The sequence below is a fragment of the Crinia signifera genome, chromosome 8 (genome assembly GCF_055691185.1).
Source record: "Crinia signifera chromosome 8, ASM5569118v1, whole genome shotgun sequence".
Classification (NCBI taxonomy): Eukaryota; Metazoa; Chordata; class Amphibia; order Anura; family Myobatrachidae; genus Crinia; species Crinia signifera.
In genome coordinates, this window is record NC_139224.1 from 135827738 (window position 1) to 135840601 (window position 12864).

General features: G+C 45.9%; 1 protein-coding gene across 1 annotated transcript; it reads right to left on the reverse strand.

Moving 5' to 3' along the window:
* Positions 1–3616: 3616 nt before the first annotated feature.
* TOR3A (torsin family 3 member A) lies at positions 3617–10741 on the reverse strand. The gene is made up of 6 exons (XM_083157227.1): positions 10061–10741; positions 9832–9942; positions 9082–9347; positions 8676–8839; positions 6494–6618; positions 3617–4258 (listed from the first exon to the last, which is right to left on the reverse strand). The coding sequence occupies exons 1-6, from the start codon at positions 10290–10292 to the stop codon at positions 4011–4013; spliced, it is 1146 nt and encodes a 381-aa protein (XP_083013353.1). The 5' UTR covers positions 10293–10741; the 3' UTR covers positions 3617–4010.
* Positions 10742–12864: the final 2123 nt, after the last annotated feature.

Consider the following 12864-nt stretch of genomic DNA (forward strand, 5'->3'; position numbering starts at 1 on the left):
CCCCCCCTTAAATATTTGCCTTGTAGGGTGCTCTCCATTTTCCCACCCATGTTCCACCTTGATTCTTCCTGTGATACTTTTTGTGGGGATCACTACAGCCCATTATGCATGGTAGGAGAACAGTTATGGATGGTTCTCTCTGGGATGACTGGCGCTGCACACCTCTGCCACACACTACCAGTGTTTTCAATTTTTTTTTTTTTTTCAAAAAGTTCTTGTAATATATTTTGTTGGTGTTTCTTTATTTAATTTTCACTGGTTTATTTTCTGACTGTGAACTGCTAACAGTGTTACATGTGATGTGAATGTGACCCCTTGAATGGATGCCATGTTATATATCTGTTTTTGTTTTTTTAATTTCTTTCTTTTTTTTTTCTTTTTTTAAAGAAAACATAAAAAAAAGAGAAAAGGATGTTGCAATATTTTATCGCAAATAAACTTGAAGCCTCTAACTTTTTGTGTCTTGTTTTATCTGTGGAACACATTTCTCCTTCTTACTGTATGAGAACATTAAAGAGCCCTGATCATTTCTATTTCTAGCGTAACGTAAATGTCATAAAACATGTTTCTATATAGTCTTACAATATTAATATTATGGGACGAGCACACTTAGACGTTATAACTGAACTAAATGGAAATGTATAAGGAACTTCACCGGGGATGGGGAATCTTCGGCACTCCAGCTGTTGTTGAATTGCACATCCCATGGGCATGCTGGGATGTGTAGTTCAAAAACAGCTGGAGGGCTGAAGGTTCCCCATCCCTGAACTACACAGTTGTGAAATAGGGATGGTCAACTTGCTCTTTGTGTTGTATAGTTTACAAAAAAAACACGCATGGAAAACTTATGTATTGTGCCACATAATCAGAGGACACAGTAGTAAAGTGAATTTATATTACATAATGCAGTACAAATGTGTAAGTACTGTAGGGGGAGAAATCAGCACTATAAATATATGGGCCCTTATTCAGATCTGATCGCAGTACAAATTTGTTCTCAAAATGGGCAAAACCATTCTGCACTGCAGGTGGGGCAGATGTAAGATGTGCAGAGAGAGTTAAATTTGGGTGGTGTGTGTTGAAACTGAATCTAAATTGCATTGTAAAAATAATGCAGCCAGTATTTACCCTGCACAGAAACAAAATAACTCCCACAAATCTAACTCTCTCTATACATGTTACATCTGCCCCACCTGCAGTGCACATGGTTTTGCCCATATTGAGAACAAATTTGTACTGCAATCAGATCTGAATACGGGCCATGGTCCAGCTGCTGCAGAACTACATTAACCACATTATCCTGCCCCATTGGCTTCGCTTATAGCCCTAATGCCTTCTATACTGTTCCCCTATCACCAGTCATTAGTTGGTGATTCAATTAGTACTTTATCTCTCTCTCTCCAAGCTTTTATAAATCTCTCCTTACTGAGTCACCTGCGCACAAACCTAAATGCAGTCAAATCAATTCCCATATCTGCAGAAGCAAGAATGTAGAAGATATGTATCTAGAACATTCTTGCCTACTTTTGAAAACTAGTTTCAGGGAGATTATACTTAGTAATAGAATTTTGCACAGTGCCCTATTGAGTGGGCGTGTCATGCTCCTACCAAAGGGCGTGGCTAGTTCCATATATGGAGAGATTGTGAACGTGGCCCCTAGAAGCGTGGATGTGCCACATCTGAGAGGAATCTTTATGGGATGTCCCCGCGTCCGGAGGGGCAGTTGGGAGTTCCTCCCCTGTCACATGAATAGATGCTGTGTGCATGCGCACAGCATCTATGCCTGCAGCCAGAGGGGCTGGGGGCATAGTCAGCAGCTCACGTAGCTGCTGGCCATGCCCCCACAGTGGCGAAAATGGGGACGTGGCCTTATAGCAGTGCTGCAAGCACAGGCCATGCCCCCAAAGTGTTTGCTAAATTCTATTGCCAACTATAATCTGACACTGACGAATCAAATCAGTCTGAACCCCACAGCACAGCAACAGCGTGCACCGACACGCTGTGCGCGGCATGATCTAACCTGCACCCACTACCCACTGGTGAAAGATACATTGCGACCCGGAGCAAGGAGCATTAACCTCATAGCCAGGTTTTCTCCTCGGGACCACCGCTAAGATACCTCTTACATCACCGCAAGTGTAAGGTAATTTCCCGGCATCTCTGCCTCTCATTCTGAACTTTGGGACTCTGCATAGCGGGACCGCGAACAGCAGAACTCTGTCCCCATCACTTTAACTGCTCTTTATACCAGCCCCCGCTGGTATTTTCCAGATCTCCTCACAGATTTACAAGTGAAGAAATTAGCTCCACCTGTGAATCTTTTAAATGTGTCCGTTAGTAATGAGTGCGCCTGTGCAGCAGCTAGGTTGTCTGGAAAATGTGAACTGTTGGTAGCTCTCTAGGACTGCAGTTGGCTACCACTGCCGTAGAGTACGCTAGCACCCCACACATTCCGTGGTAGCTTTGTGATGCTGCTCGCAGTGAGCGTTTAAATGCAAAGTGGGACCATTTTCGGGAGGTAATGGGGAGTGGCGGCCAAAATGCAGGTGAGTCGCAACAATTTTCAGGGATCCTATCTGCCACCAGCTGCAATCATGTATGTAGTAAACCATGGTTCCCGCATCTCTGCTACGGCAGTCTGCGGGACCATAGACCATGTTTGTGCGCAGTTGCTGAGGACTTTGCAATGGTTCCAGTGGCCGTCTATAGCATTGTGGACGATTGCTTCACTTGTGTTGATTAACAAATCCGTTGCCTGCAAAATGGCAGCTGCGTAGGCAAGTGTGTACAAACTCTAGAGATACCATACTAATAAATGTTCTGCAATTCTTAAGAAGCTATCATTACTTCTCTTTTAACTACAGTTGAGGAAACAATAAGGCATGGGGTCGGGGATGGCGTGTGCTGCAAGTAACACAGGTGATCGTTCTCATGTTTTACAGATAGGTTTCCTAAATTGGCCCTAGAATGGTCAGAATGTTTGTTTAAATCTGATTCCCATAAAGGTGAATTATTCCCTAAAATGTAGCAATAGGTTTAAAGGTGAGAAACAACAAACCCCGCACATTTTTAGATGTACCATTGTGACCAAGAGTGCACATTAGACTGAGCCAACATTCATAATCTACAATGTATGCCAGTGGTTCCTAACTCCGTCCTCTCACCTGTTTCCACACACAGTGATCCCCCCCCCCCTGGAGCCACCACTGGTTGTAATGCAGATATGACTCGACACACATTCAGCTAGAAGTGACTCTGCAGTTGCGAGGCTTCTGCTGTGTGTGTGTAATCAGGGTCATGATGAACTGCTACTGACTTATGGAGTGTTATACATGTGCCCAGTGCATGAACCTGCTGATATGGCTGCAGCTACAGACAGTAAATAGTGAGGTCCTTGCACTATACACCGGCCCGACACAGATATGTGTGTATCTTGCATCACCACAGATCAGTGATCAGTCTCCAATCACATGATGACCTTGTGCGTGAAGAGAAAAAAATGTCTCTATAGTAAACTCTGGTACAGAGATAAGAAGGTGGGGGGGGGGGGGGGCATGAACCCGTATCCTGACTGAGCCGCGGGAAGACCTGACCTATCACACCACTGCACAGTCAATACAAGATAAAATATTTATTGGCAGTATAAAAACAAATTGCATTAAATAGGTGCTAAAAATGATAAATAGACAACATTTCATACAATACTTGTAACAGGTCGGTGGAACAAAAGAATCTCATCTGTATCACAAGTTCCGTTTGCATCAGACGTGTGCAGGAGCCTCCATGATAAAACTCCTATAGCAGCGTAATGTGTGTCACAATGGTAGTAGAGTCTATAGCTTATATTGGGCCAGAGCAACAGAAAAGTAACAGTGTTTCCAAACTAGCCACACCCTGGGCTTCCGCGGCCTACTGTCCGCGCTCTCTGATGACTCCAGGATCTTCCCATTCTTTTGCAGCTCTATCAGGCTTGTAGCTTGTTCCTTACAAGGGAGTCTCTCCCTATTACCTTAAATCTTCATGAAGTTGATTCTTTGTGCAACTTGTTTGCAGCCTTGGGCAGAGAAAACCTTTTCATCCTTTGGCACAAACAGCAGCTCCTGGATAACCGGTTCCAGGTGGCTCTCCGTGTGTGGTAGACCTCGGGCCACTAAGACATCTTGGGCACACAGCTTCACATGACGCCGCTCCAGGGGTAGAAAGGGCACAAAGGCATCGATCAGACCCGCAGTGAGGAGGTAATGTGGCAGGAGCTGAGCTGTGAAAGACAGGTCACTATGAATAACAGGCCTATACAGCACATGGACCTGTGTAAGGCCAGGCTTTATGTAACCTGAGCATGGTGCACAAGGTTGGACTGGCCACATGGAGCGCTTTCGTTATCTGGTGTAACTACATGAATTACATCTATTTCTACAGGTTCTATTCTCCCTCTATGGGGGTTGTGGTCCCCACAAGGGAGAATAGCCCCTGCCTGTCAGTATCCCGACTGTCGGGCATTTAAACAGACGGGATTCTGATGTCTGAGTACTGAACCTCGGAAACCCGACTGTCGGCAGTTATCCAGCACCCTATTTGTTTTATAGTCTAAATCAGGGGTTCCCAAACTCGGGTCCTCAAGGAACACTAACAGTCAAGGGGTGAAATATAATAGGATGAGAGAATCAGAAAGTGAGAGATTTGGTAAGAAATCTCCAGTTTATTTAAAGCGGCAATCATTTACACTGCAACACCAGTTTGATTTTGCTATTTAAATGCCGCTTTAAACAAAACCTGGAGATTTCTTACCAAATCTCACACTTTCTGATTCTCTCACCCTATTACAATTCACCCCAGGTTTTAAGGATAACCATACTTGAGCACAGGTGACAAATAGTACTTCAGTCATTTTGATTTAACCATCTGTGCAAAAGCATGGATGTCACTAAAACCTACATTGTAGGTATGCCCTGAGGACCGAGTTTGGGATACACTGCTGTAGATTGCAAGCTCTCATGAGCAGGGCCATCGTCCCTCACTTATCATCTCCTTCCCATTGCCATCAACAACACTGAACCCCTAGGCTCAGCCACCACTGCTTCTGTGTGTGTGTTATGACTGTATGTGCAGCAGTGGTAAAACAGCCTGGATCCTATGTTCTGCAGTGCGTTGTGCTGTGCATCTTTTGCACTTTTTTCTTATTTAGTATGTACTGCTTTAATGTATGTACTATGTAATGTGCTGGAGCACCCTTGTAGCACCATATAGCAGATAATAATATTACTATAGAGAGGATGCAGTGTGAGGGAAGACTGTCATTGCAGGGTTGGGGTGGGGCTATGGCTGTGTACACACTGTGCCATAAACCATTCGCACCGGAGAAAAATGATATGTACGTCTTAGAATGGCTATTGTATACAGCCAATGACAATTGCCAACATAGGCTGGCCCTGCATCCTGGCAGATACTGATATATCAAACCTGCCTGTACGGGAACACGACAGACCTACTGTTGCTGACCGCGGGAACAACGGGCAGTTAGTTGGTCAAATGTGTACCCAGCATAAGGGTAGATAAAGTACCAATCTGGGCCTCTTCAATAGCAAGCACTAGAGAGGACATGTAACCACTCCCCAGAACCACCGCAGAACAACATGAAGCCCCAGCCCAACCCTTCTGATGGCAGCGGCCACCTGCGTTCTCGCCTCACACTGTATCCTATCTGTATTAAAGCAGGAAATGTTAGACGTAGTACTGTATATACAGTACTGCTATGAACAGGGTTATTTGTTTCTTGCATCAGACTCCCAATGCAACATAGCAGCCAGCAGAGGGCAACATGTGACACAGCAGTCCTGACCATTACCGGCAGCTGGGGTGTGGATCAGTTAATCACCAGCAAGTTGTTAGACAGTCATTAGGTCGACATGCATTTAGGTCGACATGGGTTAGGTTGACAGTCAAAATGTCGACGGGTTTTCACTGTTTTTTTTACCCAAATGTCGACACAGTCAACATGGACACAGGTTAAAGTGCACCGCGTCTGTGCATGCACCGTGCCGCCCTATTGGATGGTAGGGCAATAAATACCGCCTGTTGGCACATGTCGGCTCAAAAATCATTGAAAAAACCCATGTCGACCTTTTGACTGTCGACCTAACCCATGTCGACATAGATTCATGTCGACCTTCTTGCAAGTTGTTAGACAGTCATTAGGTCGACATGCATTCAGCATGTCGACCTAATGACTGTCTAACAACTTGCTGGTGACCCAATGACCGTATCCCGGCAGGTGAGACAGGACATATCACCTTTTCTCTATATAAAGTCACTAGGTCCAAAGTGCATCAGGTGCCCTCACGTTTGATATTTCCTAGCTGATCAGGAGATCACACTACTGTGAGGCGTGACTGAGGAGTGGAAGCAGGAGTGTGTGCACTGCTATATCCTCACACAGATAACACTTATATGGGGGAACGTGCTTCCTGTTCTATTTGCTCATAGTAGTACGTACCTTCGCTCTGTCGTATGATAGCTTTCAATGGGCGGTCCAAGTCGTCATATGTGATCTCCTCACGATGACGTCCAGCACGCCAGAAGTTAAGTGCCACCTCGTTGATAGCACTGCCACCAATACCACTGAAGAGGCAGAGAACAGGAAACGTCAAATATTTCAACAGAAGAAAAATGAGGCAGAATTTCCAAGTTACAATCACCTGTCAGTCACCTCATTCATACAACTGACACTAATATGAGACAATTGACTGTGCCTAGAAATATACACCGGCATTCCACCTCCATATTAATTCAACCTAAACATTTAAATAATAATCACTTAAATGACACACACAATTTTTCATGTAAAATACAAAATATTACTATTACGCAACAAAAATACAGATTTCTCAGAAAATCGGTAAGCAATATACATTGGTCTACAGGTGATCGGACCATTGGGGAGGTGGACCTGGATGACAGGTTGACAGTGTTTAGATAGCCAATAGGCCGACACCAAAAGGTTGACATTAACAAAAGGTCAATATGAAAATGGTCGACACATAAAAAGAATGACGCAAGGTTTTTATGATTTTTTTTTTCTTGAATTCTTTGGACTTTTGCACACATTAACATCCACGTGGGCTCCAGTTGGGAATGGTAAAATGTAATCAGAGGCACCTGACCTGAAGCATGGCGAGCGAAGCAAGCCCAGCGACGGTATGCACTACACTAATTGTAGGGTCCACGGGCTTAGGTGTTGACAGCAACACAGAAAAAATTGAAAACTTTATGTCGCCCTTTTTGACGTGACAACTTTTCACCATGATCTTCTATCATTGTCAACTTTGTGCATGTCGACCTTTTGGTGTCGACCTATTCACTGACTATCTAGACACGGGAAGCGGTCATCTATTAGAATGAACTTAGGTCTACAGTCATTAGGTCAACCCCACTAGTTCGACTGGCAGGAAGGTCGACCTGACTTAAGGTCGACATGGGCCAATGTCGACATGACTTAAGGTCGAATTTGCATAAAGGTCGACATGAGGAAGGTTGACTGGTCATAAGGTCGACATGGGGTTTTTCACTGTTTTTTGAGCCGACATGTGCCGACAGGCGGTATGTCATGCCCTACCATCCACTAGGGCACGGAGGAGGTTATTAAAGCTGTGGCGAGCGAAGCGAGCCACCGTGCCCGAAGCATTGCGAGCTATGCGAGGGTCCGATTCTCATTGCCAACTGTGTCCATGTCGACTGTGCCGACATTCGGATAAAAAAACAGTGAAAAACCCATGTCGACCTTATGACCAGTCGACCTTCCTCATGTCGACCTTTATGCAAATTCAACCTTAAATCAGTTCGACCTTCCTGCCAGTCGACCTAGTGGGGTCGACCTAATGACTGTAGACCTAAGTTCATTCTGACAGATGTACCGATTCCCTAGACACTGTAGACCGTGAACCCACTGGGGGATGGAACCAGGAAGCAGGCGGTCCCTGTGAGACTGCACACTGGGCATTTCTGATGGGTCGCATCCGATGCGACCGTGTCAGGGAAAGCCCGGCCTGGTGTGGTTACTTCTGATGTGACCTTGCCAGGCACGTGGTTAACTGAATTGCTACCCTGTTCCCTTCCACCATCCGATCTGACAACGACACAAAAATAGTATATGAAAATGACTGCTAGCACATCTCTCTTGGTACCAGGAGCACCGTGTCCACAAACATCTGTGTGACCCAATCACACATCACTTGGCAGGTGGAGATGACATCACATTGCTATGGAACATGGTGCCGTCTAGCTATGTTACCAATATATTGATCACAATTTTACATATCAATAGACTGAGTGCGGTATATTATGTCAGCATTCAGAATGTCAATTTGTAGAAACATGACAAAGTTTTAAAAGAAGTGATGTTGCTGATCGGTTGCTTTGGGCAACAACGGCTTCTTAATATTTAGACCCTTTAGTAACTTTACCTTGTTGTGAATGTCAACAGCTAGATTGTTAGCAACGGGATTCAGATTTAACCCTAAAATGATACGCTGACACTCCAGCCGCCATCATTATATCAATGTTGACATTCTGAATGTTGTCATGACGACTGCATACCACACACCTCATTACACCCATAGTACTCTAAATTCTAATAGATATCTCAGAGATTGCTTTACTGAATACTACTAATCTCTCACCTGAGTAATATAAAGATGGGACGGGTGTCCTGCACATCTTCTGGCCTAAGAAGAGGAAGGACATAGTGGAGGAGAGCTGCTGGTATCTTGTCAGACTCATCAAACACGAACAAGGGCTGCGCACAGCGCGAGGAGACCTCCCGGATCTGCTTGGCCAGCTGAGCCTAGAAATGAGTCAGTAAATGAGTCAGCAGGCTGATGCTCCTATTTCCAGCGTATGTAATGTTATGTAACTATAACTGCAGCACAAACATCTCATGCACCCGGAACACTCAATTTTTCCATTCGTATCTTGGGCAAATCTAAATGACGATACGCTAGATTTACTAAGGAGCAGGTAAAGCCAATGACTACAACCAGCTCCTTAGTAACTATACCCAAAAGTAGATGCAATATCCAAACTTACCTTGTAGGCTTCCATGTGTGAGAGGTGAGGGAAGTGCAGCTGCGGGATAAAAACTTTGGTACACCGGTTCCGCTGCCCGTCCCGGTAAAGGTTTTCAGCTATTATCCGAGCAGCCAGGTTCTTGCCGGTACCAGTCCAGCCGTGGAATGACAGAACCAAGGCATTTTTAGGCCCATGATCCTGTAGGAACATCTGTAGGGAAGATAAGATCTGGTGCACAGCCAGGTTCTGACCATGTACCCTCCTCTCCAGGTCTAACTGCAGACCTAGAAAAAGTAGAAGAAATAGGGTGACATTACAATGCAGTTATCACTGAGGTACACTGACACACTGTGGGTCTAGCTGCGATACGTCTGCTATACACCAAGTACTGTATACATTCAGCAAAATGGGTTACGCAGAGCAGGCGAGAACAGGCAGAGACCCAGATCATTCTGCAAGTCAGAAAGGGGGGGACGGGACTAAAGGTTCTAAGCTTTGGAGAGAGATAATGTAGAAGCCAATGAGCATGTAACTGCCAGGTTACAGGCTAAGTTTGACGGGAGTTGGTGGGTTGGTACTTTATCCCTGACCACTTTATCTTTCTCCAAGGCTTAGGACCCCTAAATGACACAGTTTCCAGGTTACATGGTCCCAGGATAGAATGCATTAAGTTGCGTTGCTTGACCCATAGGGTGGGTTCTACGCCACCAGTACTAGGAGTTAGTGACGTCCTGGCCTGGTCTACGCAGTCTGCCATGTTCTGCTCACCTGTGATGTTCCTAATCATTCCGTGTGTCAGACTCCTGCCCTCCGTCACTCTGGAAAACCAGTCAGTCAGAACGTGGAGGGAATCCCATCCTAAACTGTGCAAGCTCCACCCTGTAATAGAGAACATGGCATCAATCAGTTGGGGAGATGGCCATGATATGATGGTCAGGTCATCTAGCACTAAGCAGTAGGACCCTGCATGGCTCCAGCACACCCCACTGGTACTCACCAGCATGAGTCTTCTTCTCCTCACACTTGTCTGACCACAGCCAGCATTGAAGGTCCTGTAGGTAAGCCCAGGAGAGCTGTGCCAGGTCTTGCACCTCATGGACTCCTGAGAACCACACGTCAGCGCTCTTCTTTCCGGCATTGTCTGTTATATCCAATACACCCTGATCAGAAAGCACCAATGAGCTGTTCAATAGCAGCAATGGCAGCAGCAGGAGACCAGCCTTGTACATGTTTGGCAGAACCAAGGTCTAATCTTAGACCCACTTGGATAGAATGTTATAAATATCCCTGATGCAGCTTCTGCTCAGTCTGGTTCTCTTCCCAATGTTCTGCTTTTCTATTAGGAATCATCTAACTTGTCCCTGTGCTGCTGACATTAGTTATATGGTCCTGACTCCAGGGCTCTCCCCTCCCTATATCATGTCATCCCATCTCCCCTCCCTCTTACTTCAGGTCACACTTTCCTTGTCTGTCACCGTCTGTGCTGCTGTGTGTCCCAGTCACTCCCCTTTAGTGAGTCTGTAACTTTCTCTCTGCTGGAGTGCGATGTGCCAACCCAATGGGAGAGCTCTGTACAGCCTGACTCGTCAGAGCTTAACCCCACGCTGGCCGAGGACTGCTGCTGCCGACCATGGGAAGAACTCGCATCTCACTATAATAATATTCCCCACTGAACTAGGAGTGGACTACTGGGAAACAGCTTTATATGTATAGTCCTCAGTGTAAATAATATATTCTATGCATGTAATTAAATGGTTATACAAACCTTAATGGCTACAAAACACCTTTAATGAACTGTCATGTTCACACTTGTTACTAATAAGTCACTACATATACTCACTCAAGGAAAATATGTAAATAGCTGCGATATATAGAAAAATGCACAGAGCTGCCTGATTAGGGGCGTACATCGGATTCCGATGGTTCATAACCATTGTTTTTCTTCTGATGGTAGTGTTTTTACCGTTCGATGGCAGTTTTTCAATGGTAGCCACCGCTGAATGATTTAAATAGCCATAAGATGTTTAAAAACAGATCATAATATCAGGATCGACCACGGGCTGCTGTTGCGCATGTGCAAATAGGATTTTCTGTTTATGTTTGATATGAATATCATTTCCACTGAATTATTTTGATGTGATGGTTAGTTACCATCACAACTAAAGTGTAGATGGCATAAGTACAGCCATCATTTGATGTTGCTCCTTCCATGTCCATCCCTTGGAGTGCTGCCATGTCCATCCCTTGGAGTGCTGCTATGTCCATCCCTTGGAGTGCTGCTATGTCCATTCCTTGGAGTGCTGCTATGTGCATCCCTTGGAGTGCTGCTATGTCCATCCCTTGGAGTGCTGCCATGTCCATCCCTTGGAGTGCTGCCATGTCCATCCCCTGGAGTGCTGCTATGTCCATCCCTTGGAGTGCTGCTATGTCCATCCCTTGGAGTGCTGCTAGGTCCATCCCTTGGAGTGCTGCTATGTCCATCCCTTGGAGTGCTGCTATGTCCATCCCTTGGAGTGCTGCTATGTGCATCCCTTGGAGTGCTGCTATGTCCATCCCTTGGAGTGCTGCCATGTCCATCCCTTGGAGTGCTGCCATGTCCATCCCCTGGAGTGCTGCCCTGTCCATCCCTTGGAGTGCTGCTATGTCCATCCCTGGGAGTTCTGCTATGTCCATCCCTTGGAGTGCTGCTATGTCGATCTCTTGAAGTGCTGCTATGTCCATCCCTTGGAGTGCTGCTATGTCCATCCCTTGGAGTGCTGCTATGTGCATCCCTTGGAGTGCTGCTATGTCCATCCCTTGGAGTGCTGCCATGTCCGTCCCTTGGAGTGCTGCCATGTCCATCCCCTGGAGTGCTGCTATGTCCATCCCTGGGAGTGCTGCTATGTTCATCCCTTGGAGTTCTGCTATGTCCATCCCTTGGAGCTATGTCATACCATTGCATACCTTTACACTTCAAGCTCTGAATAAAGGAATAATAATAGTAGTAGTACTTTGTGTCTGTTTTTCTGGTTCATTCGCAAAGGGCGTTCATTCACACTGGGACCGATGTTTTGTTACTGCGCATGTGCATTTCTGCGCATGTGCATAAGCAGGGTGCGTGCACCCTTTGCGAATAGTCGAATCGCTGGGTGCACAGACCTAGGACAGCGGGCGGAGAGGGGCATGGGGCGGTGGCCTCCTTATTAGCATATGTGAACATCCAGCCTTTTATGGGCATTCCCATGCTAATGAGGCTGTGACGTGGGCGCTGGGAACATCCAGCTGACATCACCGTGCACACATATGTAAGGGTTGTGCACACATATGTAAGGGTTGTGCACACATATGTAAGGGTTGTGCACACATATGTAAGGGTTGTGCACACATATGTAAGGGTTCCTCAGAGCACCCTTACATGAGCGTGCACGTTCCTCATCATTCGATGGTCGCCGACCATGGAATGATGTGGGTGTTCCCCTGCACACTGCGAATGGATGTTTATGTAAAACATCTATTCGCAGCCAGTGCGAAGGAACTCGCATAACGAATGGTGGGACGGCGTACCACCATTCGCAAGGTGGGGTTAGGTTGACTCGCAAGGATTTGAATACGCATCCGAGTGAATCAACCAGAATAACCCCCAGGTTATGTTACCAGACATCAGCCTGGTTCTAGCTGTTCAGTAACGTTACTGGAGCACGGTCTATTGGGCCATAAGCCAAAACTGGCCCCTATAACACATTCAGGGGAAGGTAATGGCAATTCCCATGTTCTCTACACTGACATAGAATAGAGGCAGAGGGCACAAGTGGTATGGGCGCC

What these genes read in the sequence shown, in the direction of transcription:
- TOR3A (XM_083157227.1), bottom strand. Translation starts at nt 10,292, where the DNA reads ATGTACAAGGCTGGTCTCCTGCTGCTGCCATTGCTGCTATTGAACAGC. An exon ending in GGAGAAGAAGACTCATGCTG is followed by an intron (nt 9,943 to 10,060) that starts GTGAGTACCAGT and finishes TCTCTATTACAG; the next exon opens with GGTGGAGCTTGCACAGTTTA. An exon ending in TATCATACGACAGAGCGAAG is followed by an intron (nt 4,259 to 6,493) that starts GTACGTACTACT and finishes TGTCTTTCACAG; the next exon opens with CTCAGCTCCTGCCACATTAC.